We start from the raw sequence: 22,035 nt of genomic DNA, 5'->3' as shown, positions 1-22,035 counted from the left end.
TGTAACTTAGCATGCTAATAATGTGATGTCCGGCTTAAATACTCGTCCGGTTCGGTTTCATTTATCTCGAGACGCGGTCTGAATGTTGTTGTAACGTCTCGAAAGAATGAAAACCCGGGATTCATCACCACCGCAGCCGCCGCCGCTGTCGACGCCACCGGTTCATGTCCACGTACCGGAGACCACACCTGTACATGTTCATATGAGAAGGAGTCCCAGCAAGACCCCACAGGTTGTTACCCTGGTTTATTAAGCTGGAAATACAGTTACTTTTTTTACTGCTTATACTGCATGGTGATCAAAGTTTAAACATCCTATTGCACTTATTTTGTTGCTCATATGTGAAATTCATCACCGAGGTCACCTGATTTAAGCTGCACTGATTTGTTCGTTTCTTAACATTACCTATAGGTGATTATCTACCGGGCACACAACGAGGGTTTCACAGGATTCACCTGCAAAATGTCAGTGAAAGAGACTCAAAACGTCAACAAGTCATAAAAGAGATGCAAAATGACCAAAAAGAGTCACAAAACATCAACAAAGAGTCATAAAAGTAACACAAAGTGACCCAAAAGGTCCACAAAATGACCGTAAAGAAACAAAACAAACCCACGATGAGATGCAAAATGACCATAGAGAGACACAAAACCAACACAAAGACACACCAAACAGCTTCAAATAGAAGCACAACGATCAAAGAGACACGCAAAATGACCACAAAGACACTAAAAACATCCTTAAAGATGCTTGACACGACCATACAGATACAAAATGATCTAAAAAGGATGCAAAATATCTATAAAGAGACACAAAACCACCACAAAGTGACGCAAAACTGCCTCGAATAGAAGTCAAATGATCACAGAGACACACAAAGTGACTACACAGAGACAGAAACATCGACAAAGACGCTCAAATTAACCACAGAGATGCACAATGACCACAAAGAGTTGAAAAACATCCATACAGACAAAGACAGACAAACCATACAGATACAAAATGACTTCAAAGAGATGTGAAATGTCTATGAAGAAACATAAAATGACACAAAGAGACACACAACCACCTCAAATAGAAGCAAAATGATAAGAGATGCAAAATTACCATAAAGAGACAAAAACATCGACAAAGACGCTCAAAACGACCATAGAGATGCAAAACAACTCCACTGTACTCCTCTGCAGGAGGGTGGGGGTTGTGTCATAGTCTCTTCAGGACAGTACCTTGTCATTTGTCTATTTTAACACAGTTTTACAGAGTTCAGATTTAAATAGACTAAATTATTCAGAAGATGAGGATGCTTCAGTAAGTCTTGTGTTTTACCGGTCTCTTCTGTCTCCTTCTGCAGAACAGGGCAAAAGATGTCCAGGTGAAGGGAGAGGGAGGGAGGCCAAAGGCCCGGTCGCCGTGGATTCCTCCTGGAAGACTGTCCTGCCGAAGAGATGCGGGCTCATACAAGTGCCAGGTCTCTTTATACACTTTACAACTGGGGAGAGGAGGGGATATTCACTGCTTGTTTACTGAGGACAAAACGTTTGCTGTCATAACTTCTTCAAATTGTAAATTTTTCATTTGACACAGAATCACGTAGAGCAGAAATCTGGCCCGATTCCTCCCCTCTCGCCTCCCCAGAGAAACGTGAGCTGTGTTTGTTTGTGTGTTATGAGCAGAGGAGCCGAGTGCAGCGTCAGTCAGGACATCAGCGTGATGGAGAAGAGCAGGAAGAAGAGGCGGCTGCCGTATCCAACAGCCTCAGCATCCTACTCCAAGAGCAGGAAGGCATCCGTCGTTCAAAGAAGTAAGAGTCGTGTCAACGTTCCCTAAAATACCAAAGTACTCAAAACAAACCCGTCCTGATACACTTGAGTAATGTTCAAAACAACTTCAGATCATATGTTTGTCATTTCTGGGGACATTTTCCTTTAGTGGATACGGCAGCTGTTGTCGTCGCTCCTCTCAAAATTAAAAATCGAAAGCTTTTCTCCCAGGACGTCTGCCTGAGATCAGACAGATTTTTGTGTCAACAGTTGCCAACAATAGACTCGACATTTAAAATTTGGCATAGTGCACTTTGTTAGTCTACTCTTTCCACTGACAAACTGTTGCACATGTGCTTTTTTTTATTAGTTGAACTGTGTTTGTTAGTCAGCACTGCAGAGTAATATCCTGTGGAACAGCTGTAGAACATAAAACCTGCCGAAGGAGTGAACTCACTGTCATCATAAATGTTAAGCAGTGGGAGAAGTACTCAGATCATTTACTTAAGTAAAAGTACTAATACCACAGTTCAGTAATACTCTGTTTTTTCCTTGTAAAAAGTTGCATAAAATAGAAATAAACATATAAAGTGTAAATACCTCAGAATTGTACTTAAGGACAGTACTTGAGTAAATGTCCTTAGCTTCTTTCCACCACTGTAAAGGTTTTTGTTTGGATTAGTCGCCTTTCTTTCTAAAGATACAGGCCAGTGACGAATGTGCCCCATGTGATGACAGCTGTGTTCACACACTGGCGTTTCCCTTTGATATTTTTCCATCTTCCTTACAGGTCAGATTCCAGGGGTCAACACAGAGAGACGGACGTGCTCCTGAGGACGCTCGTAGAAGCAGAGATCGACGGCGTAGCTGTAGCTAATCAGCTGACATCCCTGAAGGAAACTATCGACAGCCTGGCGAAGGTGAGTCCGGTGACACAGCTGGTCAGCAGGATGCAGGATAGATGCTCAGTGAAGGATGGATGAGGACTTATTTTCCTGGACGCGGACATATCTTTATTGAGTCACTTATTTATTTTTTAGGACAAGCGGCTGTCCAAGCTGCACGCAGCTTCACTGGGACGGCAGCAGGAGTTGTTGTTCGAGAAGATAGAGATGTTCGACAACACCAACCAGAGCCTTCGAGAGCTCCTCAGAGAGTGGAGTCAACACGAGGTACAGGAAGTTACAGCTGTAAATAGTCGACAATCTTAAATCATTTATCAAGTAAAAATGCCAAATGTTTCCTGGTTCTTCCTCCTCAAATGTGAGAATTTCATTTTTTGTTTGATTTCACTGAAAATGAAATATCTTGGACTGTTGGTTTGAAAAAAAACAAGTGATTTAAAGACAATCAATCAAGAGAAGAATCAGCAGATTAATTAATAATGGGAGTAATCATTAGTTTTCACCGTCAGTCTCAAGGTAAGTGTGTTCACACTGGTTTATTTAATTTGTTTATTCTGTTCAAGTTTTCTGCTTTTGTTCTTTCGTTAGTTGATTTAGCTGCAGGAATGAAGCCTTTTATTCTGAAAGGAAATCAAAGCGGAAGATAAAATTAAAAGAAAACTTTGAGCTTATATATGACCTCTGGTTAGAAAAGAAAATATACAGAATTTACAAATGACAGCAGAAGCAAACACGGCTCGTCTGCTTGTATCCACAGAGAGATTCACTGGTGCGGTCAGAACAGAAAGACGCCTTGAGGAAGAGACTGACCGACAGCGAAGCAGAGAACATTGTGAGTGACGTACGCTGCTGTTTTGTCCCTTCATCCATAAATTCACCTGCCACCAGGTAACATCACGGGAGGTTGTTCCTGTGTCTGTTCTTCTCTTGCAGCGACTCGTGGCCAAACTCACCCACAGGGAGAAAGAGGCGTCGAAGCTCGCCGAGCATTTGGACTTTGAAAGGGTTGAGAATTATAACTGGAACTGTGTCTTTGTTCGCTTGTGACGTTGATTTGTCTCACATAGTCAGATAGAGGTTCATCTACAAGAAACTCACCCTCTGCTTCCCTCTGTCGTGGCAGGACACGGTGAAGACGACGGAGGAGCTTTCGAGAATCCTGGAGTCAACGCGCGACCATCTGGAGTCTCAGCTGAGCCGAGCAGAAGCCGAGAAGACCCAGCTGGCTGCTCAGATTCAGGTCTGTGAGCACCGAATACAATCCTTTGGTTTGCTCTGATTTTCATTTCTGTGGCGTGCCAAACATGTGGAACCGTCTGACATCAGTAACACTGTGTTGGTGCTCTTTTAAAAAGTATATTTATACAAACACTGACAGAAAAGAGCTGCTTGTTTTCCTCACACAGTTCACATGTGAGCAGCCTGCTCGCTCTCTGTGCATCGTCCATAAGAACAAAGTCAATATCAGATGCTGTTTTTATCTCACTAAACAACATATTGCACAACCCCCCCCCCACACACACACACACACACACACACACACACACACACACACACAAAAAGAAAAAAAGGAATAGAAATTATGACTCATTTTCTGTATCGTTCAGACGACACACTGAACAACTCTGCTTTTCAACAGCGTGTGGTAAAACACCAGATCTCAGCTGGACACATGGAGATCTTTTACTTTTAGATAAATTCAGTAAAACAAGATTTCATTACAGTCCAGCCCGAATATAGTGACAAATAATATAATATAGTTTTATATACTATAATTTTTTATATATATATATAATTATATGATTGTGTTTTCTGTTTCAAGTATAAGTGATGCTGCCACTAAACAGAACAATAATTATAATAATTTGGTGTGTTGCATACAACAATGAAAACCAGCAACATCTTTGTCCAAAAACAATTTCCTGATTATTCAGAATAACTCACAGTTTTATGGAATATTGTATTAAAATAGGACATTTTGATATTTTTATTTCACTCCAAAAACTTGGCGCTACTAAATATGAAGTGCAGATCTACATGAACATGTGAGGGTCTTTATTACACCTTAAACCTGGTTTGTGCAGAGGATGCAGCAGAGCCAGGAGCAGCAGCAGGAGAAGCTCCAGACTCTGCAGGAGGAGCTGCAGACTCAGAGGCGGCAGCGGGGCGAGGAGGAGGGGGAGCAGGGGAGGAGAGACCGGGAAGCTCTGACCCTGCTGACCCAGCAGGCCGAGCGTGCCGAGGAGTCCGCCAGAGAGCGAGCGGAGAAACTGAAGGAGAAGGTCAGTATTCAGAGCTGACCCCACCCCCACCCCCCCTCCCCCTCCACAAGGTCTGAAAATCACAGAGCAGCAGGGCGGTGGGGAACATAAAGGATGATTTCTGCATCCCTCAGCAGAAAATATAGATAGATAGATAGATAGATAGATAGATACTTTATTTATCCTCTCGGGGAAATTCATGTGTCTGCAATGTAATAATTGTCAGAGGCTCGTTAGTCACCAAACGACGCCGGGGTTCCTGAGGCTGGTCCACAGACCGCTCTGTGGTTTATCCTGCGTCATGCAAATCAGTTGTTTTCTCACGGGTGGCCATGACTCGTCTGATCTGAGGCTTTTATGCAAATCAAATTCAAAGGAAGTTGGGTTGTTGTTCCAGTGAAACACAAAACACACAAATCTAACAAACACAGGTGTGAGAGCAGGTCACCGCCGTGGCTCAGCTGCTTTGACTTAACTGACAATCTGGTCTTTGTGAGGAGTTCCTTAAATATTCAGCACTTTGCAGTAAATGTGACATAAATAGTTTCTATTATTAACTTCACAGAAAGTGCAGCAAAGAGTAAAAAGGGAAGTCAGATCAGTATTTGCTGTGCCTCTCCCCCTTTGACTTTAAACCGGCTCCAGTAGGTCGTTCCAGCATCTTGGAGAACCCATGGTGTCTCTGTGTCTTCATGTGATCCCAGACTGACTCCATGATGAGTTCAGGGCTCTGCGGGGGGGTCAGACCATCTGCTGCAGGTCTCATTGTTCTTCTTCTATGACTCTGTCTGTGTGTTTGGACTCATTGTCCTGCTGCTGAACGACTCTGAGACCAACCAGACGCCTCCTGATGTTGTTGTGTGACCCTCTTTCACAGTACATGTATATCCTGACATGCAAAACGAATCCCAGGCACGGAACATGACTTGAAAGGCGAAAACATAAAAAATAATTAGGAGACAATTTCTGTGTTTTATTTTAAAGGAAATCCAGTTGGCTCAAGCTCTGTCCACATCCAGTGACTGGTGCCTCCGACACTCTAAAGAAGCAGCTGCCAAAGCGCAGCTGGAGGAGGAAGTCTCTGCTCTCAGATTGTGAGTGCTCTCAGAAATATACAGTGTATATATATATATATATAGATTGTACTATATAATCATCTCTTATTTTCTGTTTTGTTTTTATTCAAACGGTTCTGACCCGACCTGTTCGTAGTGCAGTCCAGGATGGGGACGGGGGGAGGATGAGGGTTAGGAGGGTTTTTGTTTGAGATTTCTATGTGTTTCTGTTTTATTATTTAGGTAAGGAGACAGGTGACGCTCCGAATATGACTGTATTACTCTTTGCCATATTTTTTCTTACTCTTATGTACTTTTATGCATTATATTGCACTTTTGCTTATTTTTTGTTCCCTTACTTACCTCAGTTGTTTATGTCCTGTAGGTTTAATCAGTGTTTTGTCTGATTTAAATGTTTTTCTATTTTATTTTTATTTTATTCTCCTACATGTTTGGATTTATTGTCTGTTTATACATAAGAAGCACTGAATCTAAGCAAGTAGATGCTTCATAATAGAAATATTTGAAACAATTGGTTCTGATCCAAAAGCACCGTATCTTTGAACTTTTAAGTTCAGTTTTGACTTTTGACCTGCGTCCATCACAGCCAGGCGACAGAGCTGAATTCCCAGCTTCGCTCAGCGGAGGAGAAGAGCCGGGCGGAGAGGGAGGAGCTCAGGGATCAGCTCCAACATCTCAGCGCTGAAAACACCTCCACCAAGCTGGACAACCAGAGACTCAAGGTACCTTCAGGGAAAAAAAAAAAACCCACAACAGCTTTCCTCTTCGACTGTTTCGTCATTTCTGTGGCAGTTATTATATAAACGCATCGTGTTTAGGGAGAGTTGGCGTCATCCGAGGAGAAGCTCAGGGGGCTTCAGTCTGAAGCTCGTCAGATGAAATCATCCATCAAAAAGTATGAAAACGTGGTGGAGAAATACAAGAAGAAGGTACAGTCTGACTCTCAGTGATGCTGCTTCACTTTACACCCGCAACTGTAAATATATAACGATATAAAACCCTAACCCTCTCTGCGCAGGTCCAGCAGGCTCGTCTGGAGTCGGAGGAGCACTGCCTGAAGCTGGAGATGACGCAGAGGGAGATGCGGGAGGTGGAGACGAGCCTGGAGAGGGAGAAGGAGCAGGTGAGGAGGGAGCTGCTGGGTCGGCTCAGAGAGCTGGAGACGCTGCCCGACAGACTGAGGAGGACCGAGCAGCAGCTGCGAGACGCCCAGCAGGAGGCCGACGCCCACGAGAGGAGGAACGTGGAGCACAACTCCGCCCTCTCTGAAGTCAGACACAAGGTGCATAAGAGGCTGGAAGACAGTGAATATTAGAGGAGAAAAGGTTTACGTACTTTCAGCAGCTTGTTTTACAATCATTTTCATAAATTCTCCTTTAAATTGAGCGTCGGTCGATTTAGTTCTCCCAGAGGAGTTTGCACATCAGCACATTCTTCATACAGCCTGAAGGCCTCCTCGTGGTAACAGGAGTCTCCACACCTCTCATCGCAGGATGGGCTTAAACTAAACAATTCCAGTTATATTAAAAATGTCTTATGTTTTCATTGGGTCTTGTGTAAGAAGTGAAATGATGGTAACATCACAAATGACCTGAATTTACCTTCTGATTAAGAACGTTTGGAGCAACAGCACCTGTGTCTTTCTCGATAGCACCCAGCAGAGGGCAGCAAAGCACAGTGTCGTTACTTTCTCAAATAGAAGGATTTCATTTGTTTGTGTTGAAAGAATTTACATAAGACAAATATGATATAAGAATAAAACAAAAGGGGAATGTTTATGTTACTTTAGCTCTTTCACACTTGATAGTAAATACTAATTAATCTCTGTTACAGTGACGGCTACAGACAGATGTTTAAGAGAATGACACTTTTAAAATTCATGCTTCCTGAGGTAATACAGCAAACTGTGATCTTTAAGAGGAAAAGAAAAACTTGTGTTTCACTTTCCTCTCAGCTCTCACCTGTTACAAGAAACCGTCTCACAAACGACCTAATTCAGTTCGACTGAGAGAACTATTGGCTGTAACAATGCAGGATGAACGCATGTGGTATTTTTGCCTTTTATTTGAGAGCAGACAGTAAACAGCTGTCAGTAAGAGGTGGATTTCTATCATGGCTGACCCTGTGTCGGCCGTTCATCGTGTTCCTCCCCAGGTGGAGCAGCAAGGCGCTCAGCTGGAGACGTTTCAGCAGAGGAACCTGCTGCTGCAGGAGGAGAACAGCGTTCTCAAGGAGAAAATTCACAACTTAGAGAGGTAGAGGCAGAACGGACAAAACCGTCTCTGAAACATACATCTATGCATTTCTTATATAAGAAATAAAGGGACATAATTGATTTCGTGCTCTGTTTGTTGCAGGAGGCTGGAGGACGTGAAGGTAGAAAACAGAGAAATGTCTCAGGTTCTCAGCTCAAAGGAAGCAGGACTCCGCAGCGTTCAGCAGCAGCTGGAGGAGAAGACGTGTGAGTGCAGCGTCCTGTCCAGACAGCTGCAGCAAACACTGGACGACGCACAGAGACAGGTCTGAAACCATCACATCACAACTTTAACCTCAATCCAGAGAGACATTTAACTGAATAGAAACACTTGACTCATACACTCGATGATACCTGCTACAGTCCTACCATTTCCACTTCCCTTCTCATCTTGTTTGTGTTGTTGTGATGCAGAAAAGCACGAAGCATGAAGCTCTTATGACCCTTTAATATTTAAAATGTGCTGCTTATTGTGGTTTTAAGGACTACACACAACACAACACAACACAACACAACACAGCCAGATTAATGGTCGATGACAGCTTCCACACATCTCCGTGTTTCCCGTGTTTGTATCTTAATCTGACTGATGATGACATTTTGTTTCACTTTATTTATTCATGAGATGCTTAATAAATCAGAGATGTGGGTGGAAATTCAGACGTCTAGAATGCTCTACTCAAAGTTGATTAATTATTGGCAATACTGCTGTTTATCATAAGAATAAGAACAATAAAGGTCAACTCCAGCTGTTTTACACAACAGGAACAGTTTACTTTTTGAGTGCTTTGTGAAAACAGTTGTATGTATTTTCGACGTGTCGACAGATTTGTAAAAGAAAGCTTGGATTACAAACTTCGTCCATAGAGTTTAGCCTTTATATAACTGTCTATAACTCCATTAATATGGCAGCTTTTATACAAGAAACAAGTTCCAACCCTTGTGTCTTATTGTTGTTTACAAACTGAAGTTTTGAAGGTTTCATTTCCTAAACAAGGTTCATGTTTATACCTTCAATAACAAAACTGGAGTTAGATTAATGATAGATAATTATGAAATGTAAATATACACAATCAGGAAAGCTTCAGTTCAACATTTTGCCTCTCTCGTCTGCAGGTTGACGACAGCGTGCAGAAGGTTTTGGCCAAAGAGAGAGCGTCCCAGTCGAAAGCTTTGGACCTGCAGAGCCAGCTGAGCCGAGCCAAAACAGAGCTGAGTCAGCTGCAGCGAAGCAAGGAGGAGGTACGTCACTGTGTCCCTCCTCAGTTCTGTCATGATCAATCCTCAACAGGATTGACTGCTGAGAGAAGGGAATGAGTGAATTAACCTGGTGCTGATGAATTTTAATGTTGCACACACCACGCAACAAAATCCTGTTCCGTGTTTGTTCTCCTTCAGATGGAGCGTCGTTTCAAGAGTCAGCTGCAGAACCTGAAGGACAGATTGGAGCAGTCGGACTCTACAAACCGCAGTCTGCAGAACTACGTCCACTTTCTCAAAACCTCGTATGGAAATGTGTTTGGTGACTCTTTGCTTACAAGCTGACTGCAAGATTCACCGACCTGACCAGCATTTCATCCCTCAGCAGTGTAGTAGAGCTAAATTACATTTATTGAATATCTACTTTTAACTTAAGAGTTTTATATTATCTATGAAATTAATAAAGCTTTCTTTTTATGAAAATCTTTGTAAGGATTGCTTGATTTTAGTCACCTGGAACTTATTTATATTGTTTTAAATAAATAACTTTTCTGAGTTATTGATTCTGATTGCATCGTTTTCTGAAAATCTTCCATCTTTCATATTCCTAAATTTGAAAACTTCAATTATGAGAAAATGTATGCATTTTGCTGACATGAATGAAACTGAGAGTAACGTCCTTTGTACAGAGTGAAACGTGGGGAGTGAAGTACACGCACCAAGCAGCAGGCACATTCAAAACTTCTCCAGGAATTTTCTAATTTATATTTTAACATTTGTAATTGGGTTTGCGCTTTTTGGCCGAATTTTCCCATATGTCGTGTTGCAGTTAGCTTTGAAGTTATTGCGTGAGAGTTGAGTATTTATATGAGTACATTAAACAAATAAAAGATAAACAAATTAAAGACCGAATTAAGAAAACAGGCCGGCTCAGGGACTGCAATGCCCCCATTTCAGCCACCTATCCAGAAATACTCTCATTAGCGAAATAAATATTGTTATTGGATGGAATACATTTTATTGTATGCAATACTATTTTCTTATGTGACCATTAAACCTAAAACAAAATATAAAATATAAATATAAGGGGGATAGCAAGGCCGGAACCGTGGAGCCGCCATACCGCGTTTCTGGTCGGAGTGCAATTAACGTTGCCTCATCAGGCGGTTCAAAATTTAGCTCAGCGTTATCGTTAGTTAGTAGTTTTGGGGTTTTGTGTACGAGTCTGTCGGGATGCCTGCTGAAACGATGGGTAAAAAATGGGACGTTATAGAGGCTTTAAAAAATTCACCAAAGGGAAAAGTCACTTTCGACCCGCACTGGTCGGACAGGGGCGAGGTGAGTTAACCGCCGGCTAACTCTGATGCTAGCTAGCTAATGGCTAGTTCACGTTAGCCAGGCTAAGCTGCCCCCTGCCTGTTTACCTAATGTTAGATGACTTAACCACTGTTGATGTATTAATTAAAGTGACCGTTTGAACATTTAGCGAAACTATGGCGACCTGTAGTGACAACAGGACCACCACAGTTTGCTAAGTCACCGATACTGAACCAACAAACAGTAGAAGGAAGCACTTAAGTACATTTACTTTAGTACAGTGCTGAGTTACTGTCACTTTGATAAAAAAAAAATATACGAATATATGAAAAAAAATTATACATCATATACACGAAAAACATCAACAGCCACTAAAGAGTCAAGAAAACAACAGTGTGCAGATAGTAAACAGTGTACTAGTAGTATACAGATCAGAAATACAGTGTGCAATTTTAATGTTAAGAAAGTGTTCAGTGCAAAATGGCGGCGTATACAGTATAAATATGATATATACAGTGTGTAGTGTGTTCACCTTTCACACAGGTGAGCTGTTGTATAGTGTAATGGTGAGTTACTTTCATTTTCAGTTACGTAGGAGGGAAATATTCTACATTTTACTTCACTGTTTATATGACAGCTGTAGTTATTGCTTAAATTGCAGAAGGAGGTTTTTACCTTAAACAAAAAGTGATAAACTCATAAAGTGAAACCAGTTGTTGAAGGTTAAACTGGTGGGTCCAAAGTTTTTGGTCTTTCTCAAATTAAAAAAGTGTGTAGCTGTGTATGAAAGACACTCCCCCTCTAAACCGCTCAAATAGTCTCTTTTCAATAGCTGCTTGAGTCCCAGTATCAAATGTTATTTTCCCCAATTTTTTGCATACAACTGCATCTGACAGCCGTAGGTGCCTTCAGTGTTAAGTATATTGAAACCCAGAACTGTATGATTGTCAGTGTTATCTTGATCATCATGGTCCATCCAGAAACTCATGGCAAGAATCAGACAAAGGATCCTCACACTGTTCTGATGGCTCCCAGCAATTTTAGTTAATCTGCTTTTCATGTACTTGAATCTGAGATCTTTTTGTTAGAATATATGTGGAAACTAATGTTGATTTTTCAATGTATTTTTCTAATAGTGAATATTTGTGTTGAATTCATCTATACTTTTGGTGGTGTGTATATCAGTATATTTAAGACTCTGTGGTTGAGATGTCTGTGATATATTATTTAACCATTGGAGCTGAGTGTGTGCTTGTCCTCTCTCTCCTTAAAGAAATACAAGCCCAAAAGACTCTCAATGAATGAAATACACTTGAGTTATACTGTGTCTATGTTCTTGCAGCATATTATGGCAGGTTGTAAAGAGGCCATCAGCTTGTCCTCACGCTCTGGCATCATCTTGGAGCGAATCGGCTCCTCGCCCCTGCAGAAGTCCTGCTTTCTGGGCTCCATCTCCGGAGACTCCAGCCCTGGCTTGTCGGAGGAGATCCCCGCCTCCCTTTCCTCCACAGGATCTGTCCTTGACATCAACACTAAGCACATCACACTGTCCGCAGCCCTGTCTTTAAAGGCCGACCGTGAGCAGGTAAGTCTAAGTCTCTCCTCCAGACGTGAATACGTGCTGATCTCCCTATGTTCTTCTGTTCATTTATCAAATTACAGTGTAAATCTGGCAGGTTAAAGGAAGAGTTCACCCAAATTCACATTAGAACTTGATCTTGTCCAAAAAATTCTTAACACAAATTTTTTAATTTTATTATTTTTAAAAAAAAAAAATTTATTTTTGAGCTTTCAACCACATGTTGATAAGCAACTTTTTGTCCATTTGTTTACACTTTAGGTGCTATTGAGTTGTTTGCTGCTAAAGCAGGAGACAAATGAATTGTGAGATGGGATAACACATGAGTAAATAGAAGAAGAAAAAGTTCACGTTCAAACATGTTGAATTCAAATTAAGGCTGTTTGTGTAAAATAAAACAGACAGATATTTTACTAAATTCGGGTCTGAAAACCTGCAAATTGTCTGTTTCTTAAGGTGAACAAACTTAGTTTTATTCCCTGTGGCTCTGTCTGAACCTTGTCCTGAATTTTCTAACTGTCTTTTGCTCATTTTAACGTGCTGCAGGCTGTTAGTGATGAGGTGAAGGATGAAGATCCTGAGGCAGATGTCAGTGAGGTTTCCAGTCCTGCGTCACCACCTGCCATTTCCCTGCTGTCGCCCAAAGCCATGGAGATGGCCGGCTGCATTCTCAAAGCTGAGGAGAAATGTCGAGAAAAGGCAAAGGTCAGAGACGGTGATTTTATAAGATCAGCTCAACAGCCCTGTGACAAAAAGATGTTGGCTGTATATAATGTTTTTTTTATGTGAAATACATAATCTCACCTGTTGATATCTTAAATCTGACGCTCAGGTGGCGTTCAGACAGCGGCAGGAGATGCAGGAGAAGCAGCTGGCGGCGGTGGCGAGCGCCGAGTCGGAGCAGCTGAAACGCTTCGAGGAGCTCATGGAGCTGAAGCAGAGACAGGAGTGCCAGATCATAAGGGACATGATGGACAGAGAGTAAGGATGCAAAGCTCATGCTGTTTCATGTTTCTCAAATGTCACATGTGACTTTAACGGCGTGGTTTTCCTCTCTCTGCACCTCAGAACCAAAGAGAGCATCGGGCGCCAAGAGAAGCTGAAGGAAGAGCAGCGACACCGGATGAAGGTACGATCATTGGAGAGGAGACTGGTGTGAACGCCTCCCTAAAAAACAAATTCAACTGAAATCGCATCACTTTGAGACACTGGATAAAGATGGCTGCCTCGCAGGTTTTGTACCTTATTAATAAATTTTCTTCGTTGTCCTCGGCGTCAGATCCTGAACCTGCGGCTGAGGGAGGCGGAGCAGCAGCGCCTGCGGGAGGCGGAGCTGGAGCGGCAGCGGCAGGCAGAGGGCAGGGAGCGGCTACGTAACCTCAACACCATCCAGGAGGAGATCCTGCAGCTCAACCAGCTGCTGGAGCCGTCCACCCAGACCAACACCCATCTTCCACCGGCCGGCCTCAGCTCCTTCAGCACCCGCGGGAACCAGCTGTGCTCCCAGGTGTCGGAGGTGGTGAGAAAGACGGCAGAGGTCAGTTTAACTCCTGATGGTTGAAGCTCAGGTTTGGATCGTGGCAGCTTCCACACCGACAGCGGAAAACGTGGTTGTGTTAGAAGTTGTCAGATCTGGGTTTATATTTTCTTTGTTTTTCCCCCTCGGTTCAATCATCAGAGCAGGAAGATGATCAGACAGGTTGGAATTTAGTTTCCACATCCAAACTTATTTGGAAGAAAAAATAAACAGTAAAATTATCTTGATCTTCTTTTACACAGTTTTATTTTCTTAACTTGGACATATCATATTTATTTTAGGATTCTTTATTTGATTAAAGCAAAGTAGAACCACTTTGCCTCACCTGCTGCCATCGAGACCCGACCTCGGATAAGTGGAACAAAACGGATGGATGGATCATTTGATTGATCCGTGTGTCTATAATGTGTCAGATAATGTGAGAAATGCCCAAAAAAGAATTTCCCAAAGCCAAAGGTGATTTTTTTTCAAATATTTACAGTGAAATTAAAGAGAGAAAAGCAGCAAATCGACACAATTGAGAAGCTGCAACCAGAGGAGGAGAGAAAGGAAGAAAAGACTTTAAAAGATTGTTGATTCGATTTCTGAGGATCGATTAATCGAGTGTAAAATTCCCTGTACTGAATGCTCTGTATCGTAAACTCTGTTAGACTCTGGTTGAACAAGACGACTATGATGTCTGAAGTTGATGTCATGGTGCAGGTGAATAAAAAGCCGACTGGGAGGTGGAGTGAGAATGATGATGGATGATGGCACACATGTTCAGACGGTCTCTGCAGGAAGACATTTATTATGTTGCATTCAGTTGTTCACATAAAAAGTGATAGAAATAGTAAAGTATATAGTAAATTAGACTCAGGTTTCCCACTTCAGGACGAACCGAGACTCGATCCGGATCTCTGACGTGGATCATCCTGTCTGTGTGTAACCGTCTCCGCTGCGTCTTTTCTAGGGAGAGTTCCCCAGCGTGGAGGACATGACTGTGGCCGAGCGAGCCCTCCACGAGATGAGGGCGCTGATCCGGCTGATGCAGGAGGAGGTCGCCAAGGTTCAAGAGAAGAAGAAGAAGGACCAGGAGGAGGAGGAGGTGCGCAGGAAGCAGGCGGAGCTGCAGGTGCAGCAGGAGGCGCAGAAGAAGGCGGCGCAGTCGGCCAAAGAGAAGGCGCAGAGGAAAGGTAATGATAACGTTATGAAAAAGATTTTCCAAAACACAGTGGAAAATTTTCTTAAATCTGTCGACAACTCTGTAGTTAAATATGTAAAATTGAACGACTGCAAACCCCAGAATCATCACATTACAATGATTATTATTGATATATATTAATCTGTTAATATTATTGCGCAACATCTTCCCACAGGGCTGCAGAACAGCGCTGAAGACGGCACGTTGAAGTGGCTGAAGGAGCTGCAGGATTCAGCCGCTCAGTGCGCTCAGTCCTTCGAACAACTCAACTCCCCGAAAGACGCCCAGGTGGGTTCTTCTTCTCTGCATCAATGTTGGTAACAAAGCTGGGAAAGCCCCAACAGCCTCAGGGACGCACCAGTAATAAAAAGCACAATTGTAGACTAATAATAATAATAATGTAAGTAAGGTAAAGTAAAAATGACATCATAATGCAAAACAATGTAAATTAAAATCAAAGACAAATGGAAACAAGAAAAAAAACAACAAATACAAACAATAAAACTACTAATAACGATAATGACAACAGTTTTATCTAAAGTAAAAGTAAAACATTTCATTAATTTACATGTATATTAAATACATGTTTGCCTGAATATTATACAATATTTATATTATATATATATCGTCTCATATTTGACGACGGTTCTTTCTTTTTGAATGGAGAGAGCACCAGTGTCTTCTACAGAGAGTGGTGCATTGTGGGTTGTTTGTAGGCGTGATGTTGAGTGTTTTCAGTCAGTTTTAAAGTGTCGGCCCAGTTTAACCTGCAGACGTTGGTGATGATTGAATCGGAGCTCTCAGCGTCTCCTGAGAGAAAATCTGTCAAACAGAAGAAGAAGAAGAATCGCAGCCGTCACAGAGGATGAGCTCAGACTGAAAGTCTGAGAAACGGGAACTGTCAGAGAAAATGATTGTGACAGGAGAGAGCGTCAGTCTGCGTCTGAGAGACGAGACACACCAGTGTGGGTTTTTTGTGTTTGAACTGTGCTTCATGTTTCAGTCTCTGAGATCTCAGGGAAGTTTTCCCCACAGTGTCTCCCGTCCTCAAAGTCTGGTAACAAGGTGCGACCCATATTCAGGCTAATACAATAAATCAAATCTATATGATCAGAGAAAAAGTCAATAGGCCTCACTCACCGATATCTTCTATCTTCTTCAGATTCATGAACGTGTTCTTAAACCACAGTATTGTGCGAACCTGTGTTCTTAGATTGATGAACGCCAATCTCCTGGTAAATGCAAAGCGTGTGCCAGGCGGCCCTGAGGAGAGTAGGTGAAGAAAGGTCGTGACACTGAAGGGTCGTGTGCAGACTCAGACAGACGTCACAAAGACGGAATCAAAAGGCAAAAGGAACTTTTAGTGGTTGTGAAGTGGAGGAACTGCTGCAGGAAGTGAGCCGCTAACGAGCCGTTTGGTCTTAATGTAGCGTTCATTTATTTTAAAAGACCATAATGCTTTGTAAAATAACAAAAGTTATAAATGACAGAAATATTATTGTAATTTAAATAATATACCATTATATAAATGTAGAACAGAAGAAAGCGCAGACATGTTGCTCAAACATGTCAGAACTGAAATGTGTGTAAGAGACTCTTGAGTGTGTAGATTCTGTTCTGAAGAACAAATCCCATAGAAGAAAACACGTGAGAGTCTTTGTAAAAAAAAGTGGGTTTTAAGAAGAACTTTCTTCTTACGAATGGTTGGTGAATGAGGCTCAATGAGTTGAGGAATCTGATTGGACGTTTGCTGCCAACTTGCATGTGAAGCTCTGTTGTGGTGGCACTTGCTGTACCACTGAGCAGAACTCAGGTTCAGATGTTTGTTTTTGGTTTTTTCTCTCGTCTCCACGCAGACGAAGAAGCTGAAGCTGGAGCTCCAGAAAGCCGCCACCATCCCCGTCAGTCAGATCGCCAGCAACTCCGGATCGCAGCTCCGAGAAATCTTCGACAAGATCGACAAGCTGCTGTCGGGGCGGCCGGTGGTGTCGGGGGGGAAGTCCGTCTCCACCTCCCAGCATCCTCAGGGCCTGGACTTTGTCTGCTACAAACTGGCCGAGAAGTTTGTGGTGAGTTCGCCTCGTGCTGTTTGATGAAATGAAATACTTGGTGTCACCTTGGACTCTGTATTTGGCATTTTTCACTATTGACTGAGATTATATCCAAAAAGGAAAAGCATAGATAGATAGATAGATACGATTATTGATTTGTTATTTAGAGTAGCTGCAGCCCTAAATAGAAACATCTTTAAGTCTGAAATTTGATTTGTTGAAACTTATAAATGAAAGATCCACAAGAATCCTGGATTATTGCTGCAAAAATAACATTTATTTTCATTATCAATGGATCTGACTTCAGGTTTTCTTCATTAATGGTTTGGTTTATAAATAAAATGTCAGAAAATGTCAAAACAAAATGCCAGTAGCCCAAGATTATACCTTCAAATTGCTGTGTAAAACTGCATCGTAGCTTTACTTGAACGTCCCAGATTTCCTGAAGGAAACTTTACAGTTTTATGAATGTTTCTATTTGCCGAGATTATAGTGTCAAGAAATTTCAAGTTTCCAGCTTCAGCTCGTTCCCCTGCAGTCTGAAGGAGTTTACTTCTCCCAGAATCTTTGAGCTCCTCTTTAGGTTTCCCAGTGTTGGACTGAAGGTTAATGAAAGAGTTATGAAATCCTTCCCTCCTGCAACACGCAGGATTTTCACATTCTCTGTGTTCGGTTTACAACGTGTACGAACAAACAAACAAAAGCTGTTTACACACAACAAACCAAATCAAAGCTAAACTCCTCTGGACAGAAACAAGGAGAGGAGGAGGTGGCGTCTCACCACGAAGCCGCCTTCCCCATCGCCGTGGTGGCCTCTGGTGTCTGGGAGCTGCACCCTCGGGTGGGAGACCTCATCCTCGCCCACCTGCACAAGAAATGTCCGTACGCGGTCCCGCATTACCCCCCGATGAAGGACGGCACACCCGTGGAGGAATATCAGAGGTGAGCCGCTCAGACGCGTCACTTCATCCTCCTCTTTACTCAGGGTGCAGGTTCACATCGGGTGTTTTTTTTTACCTTCACTCCCTCAGGATTCTTGGTTACCGCGTCGACGACTCCGGGGTGGAAGGTCAGGACAGTTTCCTGAAGAGGATGTCTGGGATGATCCGTCTGTACGCCGCCATGATCCAGCTGCGGTGGCCGTACGGCTCCAAACAGGGGGTAAAGATAAAACAAACGTGTCGCACCTGATGATCGTTCTGAGGTTCCTGTTCGCTCAGAATCAGAAGTGACAGATGTGGAACTGAATTTAATCACAAGCTCAAGTCTGTAGAAATATTTAAATTGATCTCAGGTTTACCAGGTTTCCTCTTCAGATCTGGAAACATTAAAGTTTACTTACGTGTAGTTGTCTTTTTAAAGCAGTTCTGTTGAGAAGAATAGATCGTGTTTTTATCGCTTCTCATTTACATGTTTTGTCTCAACAAACACTCTTTTCATTTTATGCAGAACCTGCATTTTCCTCTTTTATCTTTGTCTTATTCTCATGTTTTAGCCTCGTCTGTCTTTGTCTTAAATCACAAAGTGACCTGGTGCATGTTTTCATAGTTCACTGTAATAAACGGTTCTTTGTTCTCCGTGGTGTTACAGTCGGTTCCTCACGGTCTGAACCACGGCTGGCGCTGGTTGGCTCAGATGCTCAACATGGAGCCTCTGGCCGACATCACAGCGACGCTGCTGTTCGACTTCCTGGAGGTGAGTCGGTCCTGCCGCTCTTTTTTTTTCATTTTCATTTTCATTCACATTTCATTTTATATTTTCATTTATTTCCATTGTAAAGTCTTTATTCTCACATACAGTCATTCAGACAGCGCAGGGATGTCGTCTCTCTCGCGCTCTGCTGCGACACAGTTACACTTTTGTTTCAGCCGTTTGCTTTTTGAAAAAACCTTAATTATTCTTTCTTTCTTTTATGGCTTTAAGTCGAATTTCCTTTTCAAATCTGACGCAGTGGATGACACTGGATAAATAACAGCTTATAAAGTGACTCATGAGTTGTGTTGTTCTTTCTTTCCACATAATTGTGCTTTAAGAGATTTAATCTTCTGACTTCCTGTCTTTACATCGTCTTAACATCGTCTGATAGATAGTGTGTGAGTTTGAAGTTTAGTATTCGATGATGAGGTCCGAGCTTGTGTGAGTGTGTTGCTGTGATCAGCTCAGACCCTTAAAGCCTCATTAGTGACAGTTAAATCTTATTTTACTGCTCTGCTCGCTGACGGCGGCTGTGGGTGTAACTGATGTTTGTCTTGTTGTCGTTTGTGTGTCTCCCTCAGGTTTGTGGAAACGCTCTGATGAAACAGTATCAGAGTCAGTTCTGGAAACTCATCCTGCTTCTTAAAGAGGAGTACTTCCCCAGGTAAACACACTCCACGCCTGATCCTGTAGCGGAGATCATCCTCAGCAGCAGCAGCAGCTGTGTCCAGATGTTTAACTCTAACGTGTCACTGCTTGTCTTTGGTGTCTCCAGGATTGAAGCAGTGACCAGCAGTGGACAGATGGGCTCAGTCATCAGACTCAAACAGTTTCTAGAGGTAAGAGACTCACTGCTAATGTGAGCTAATGAGCTAATGCTAATGAACACAACTGTCAGACAGTGATGAGCCAAAACACTGCGACCACAGACAGAGGAAGTGAATAATGTTGATTATCTCGTAACAACAGAGCATGTCCACGTCTGGCTTAGATTAGAAGGTAAGTGAACAGTCGGCTCTTGAAGTCTATGTTGGATACGGGAGAAATGTGCAGCGTTAAAGATCTGAAGGACTTTGACAAAGACCAGACGACTGAGTCGGAGCAGATCTGAAACGAGACGGCTCGCCGGCTGCTCCTGGTGAGAACTTACTGACTCTGGTCTGTGGAGGGAAAAACCACGGCCGGGTTTTTGATGATGTGCTAGAACAAGTCTGATCCACAGCTTCAAGGATCTGTCCCTAAAGTCTTGATGCCAGAAACCACAGGACGCCTTTAGAGGTCTTGTAGAGTCCACGCCTCAGTGGGTTTTGGCATCAAGTGGAGGAACAGCGGCACATAAAGCAGGAGTGGTCGTAATGTTCTGCCTCATCGGTGCACGGCAACACGGGGAAGCTCCTTCGACAGGATGTGTTTGTAACTGTAACTTGTTTTTGTTTCTTGTGAAAAGACGTCACTGCAGAGCCGACAGATCAGTCCGCCCAAAGGTCAGCTCACCTCCATGTTCTGGAGGTCGTGAGGGAGGAGGAGACGCGTTGGACGTTGCTGCACGACGCCGTGTTCAGGCCTGAAGACGGGAAGAGAGGGATGATGCTGAGGAAGCTCCTCTGAGGCGGGAGGGAGACTCGCTCTGTAGTCAGGAAGCTGCTGGGAAGAAACCCGCTCTGGTTTTATGTCTCTGAGCTGATCGGGCGGCAGCTGATGGATGACGACGCTCAGCTTCATTTTTAGACTCTGAGACATTTATCAGCAGCTTTGGAAAAAGTTTTAAACTGCTAACAAGATATTTATCCATAGGAAGCACTTCTGGAATAACACCGACAACGACATCCGTCCTCCAAACATCTGTTCAGATGGATTACTGGGTGTCCTTGTCCAGATGTTTCTGTCGTGCACGGATAATTTTTCTGCTTCGTAATTCGTGTGTGCAACGAAAAAGAGCCAAATTTTCTTAAATGAGAACATGCAATAATGATGCTGTCGTGGTGAGGTGTCAAGTTTTTCTGAAGTGCCTCCAGTGTTGAAGATCAGATTGTTCACAGCAGTTTGTTTCAGTTTTACTGTTAGTTTGTTGTTTCCTGTCAAGAGGGAAAATCTTTTTATTGTCATGAAATTTGGTCACTACAGGATCATCAGTCGCTGCTCAAATCACAGTTGTGTCGAATGATTTGCTATTTATTTTTGTATGAATCCACCGTGTGGAACAGAGGTTTGTGGTTTGACGAGCTGTCGTTTAGTCATCGTGAATGAAGTTACCCGAAAATTAAAAACACTGGTGGTGACGTTACAAAACTACGAGTTCTTCAGAGTTTTCAGTATTTTTCCTCAAATTGAAGCGGGAACCTGAAGACGAGTCTGAGCTTTAACATGAAATTCATTGTGATTAGTTTTGTTCCGACTAATGTTGAATAAACAGATGGAATAGATCCCAGGATGATTGTAATCTCTGTAAAAATCCATCAATGAAGCAGATGTCTGAAATAAAACCTCATCAACAGTTTACTGGACTAATGTTTCTGTATTTTTCTTTTTCACCCTTCGTTCACAAGGCCGAAAACAAATCTAATCAGTTCATCCTCGAGTCCTCCAGAATGTTTGAAGCTCCGTCGAGGCGTAACAGAGATTTCCTGCATAAGATGGACGAACAACGTGAAAACGGTGTTGTTTACTTTTGCAGCATCCTGATAACTTAAAGATAATTCACTAAATCTGATGGAAAAAGAACTAAATGTAAATTATTTTCTGTTGTGACAATAAAAACACACAACACCAGGTTTCCTTTTTTTATTTTACCTTTTTACAGCTATGCACATTGAGTCGTTTCATACAATTAATATAGGAATTAATCTGCAGCTGACAGTTTGCATATTAAGTACATTCAAACCGGCAGCTCACCAGTTCCTCTTTCATTTAATTTTCATTTGACCCCTAAAGAGAGAGAGAGCAGCAGCTGATGAGCTTATTGATTCTCCGCTGCCGGACCGATCCTGCATCACTGATCTGAAATAAATACAGAGATAACCTGATCTCCTGGAGGCCACAGCTGCTGATCTCAACAACATGGACCTGAAACAGAACGAGAGTCTGACAGAAGCTTCATATGGATGAGTCTCTCTTCACAACATGTGTTTGAAAGCTAAACTTTAATATTTAAAACGTCAAAACTAGGAGCAAAATCTGAAGAAATTCAAACAGTCGTACAGAGAGATTTTGTTTTGTT

At 42.5% G+C, this 22,035-nt stretch overlaps 2 protein-coding genes across 2 annotated transcripts; both read left to right on the top strand.

Annotated features, from left to right (window-relative positions):
* LOC111238565 (outer dense fiber protein 2-like) lies at window positions 1–9,966 on the top strand. The gene is made up of 17 exons (XM_022768137.1): window positions 1–232; window positions 1,352–1,468; window positions 1,674–1,801; window positions 2,551–2,680; window positions 2,801–2,932; window positions 3,423–3,497; window positions 3,599–3,670; window positions 3,789–3,905; window positions 4,750–4,947; window positions 5,911–6,020; window positions 6,589–6,724; window positions 6,821–6,931; window positions 7,021–7,284; window positions 8,157–8,257; window positions 8,360–8,522; window positions 9,373–9,498; window positions 9,655–9,966. Exons 1-17 carry the CDS (start codon window positions 107–109, stop codon window positions 9,799–9,801), a joined length of 2,253 nt encoding a protein of 750 aa, XP_022623858.1. The 5' UTR covers window positions 1–106; the 3' UTR covers window positions 9,802–9,966.
* A 649-nt stretch (window positions 9,967–10,615) lies between these two features.
* On the top strand, window positions 10,616–21,315 carry gle1 (GLE1, RNA export mediator). The gene is made up of 15 exons (XM_022768114.1): window positions 10,616–10,794; window positions 12,116–12,358; window positions 12,899–13,057; window positions 13,185–13,333; window positions 13,421–13,481; window positions 13,632–13,889; window positions 14,842–15,064; window positions 15,248–15,360; window positions 16,929–17,141; window positions 17,875–18,065; window positions 18,155–18,284; window positions 18,714–18,818; window positions 19,400–19,482; window positions 19,594–19,657; window positions 20,266–21,315. The coding sequence occupies exons 1-15, from the start codon at window positions 10,690–10,692 to the stop codon at window positions 20,332–20,334; spliced, it is 2,166 nt and encodes a 721-aa protein (XP_022623835.1). The 5' UTR covers window positions 10,616–10,689; the 3' UTR covers window positions 20,335–21,315.
* The last annotated feature ends 720 nt before the right edge of the window (window positions 21,316–22,035 follow it).

Source organism: Seriola dumerili, unplaced genomic scaffold, assembly GCF_002260705.1.
Source record: "Seriola dumerili isolate Sdu_G_001 unplaced genomic scaffold, Sdu_1.0 BDQW01001417.1, whole genome shotgun sequence".
Taxonomy (NCBI): domain Eukaryota; kingdom Metazoa; phylum Chordata; class Actinopteri; order Carangiformes; family Carangidae; genus Seriola; species Seriola dumerili.
This window is presented reverse-complemented; position numbering and strand designations above follow the sequence as displayed.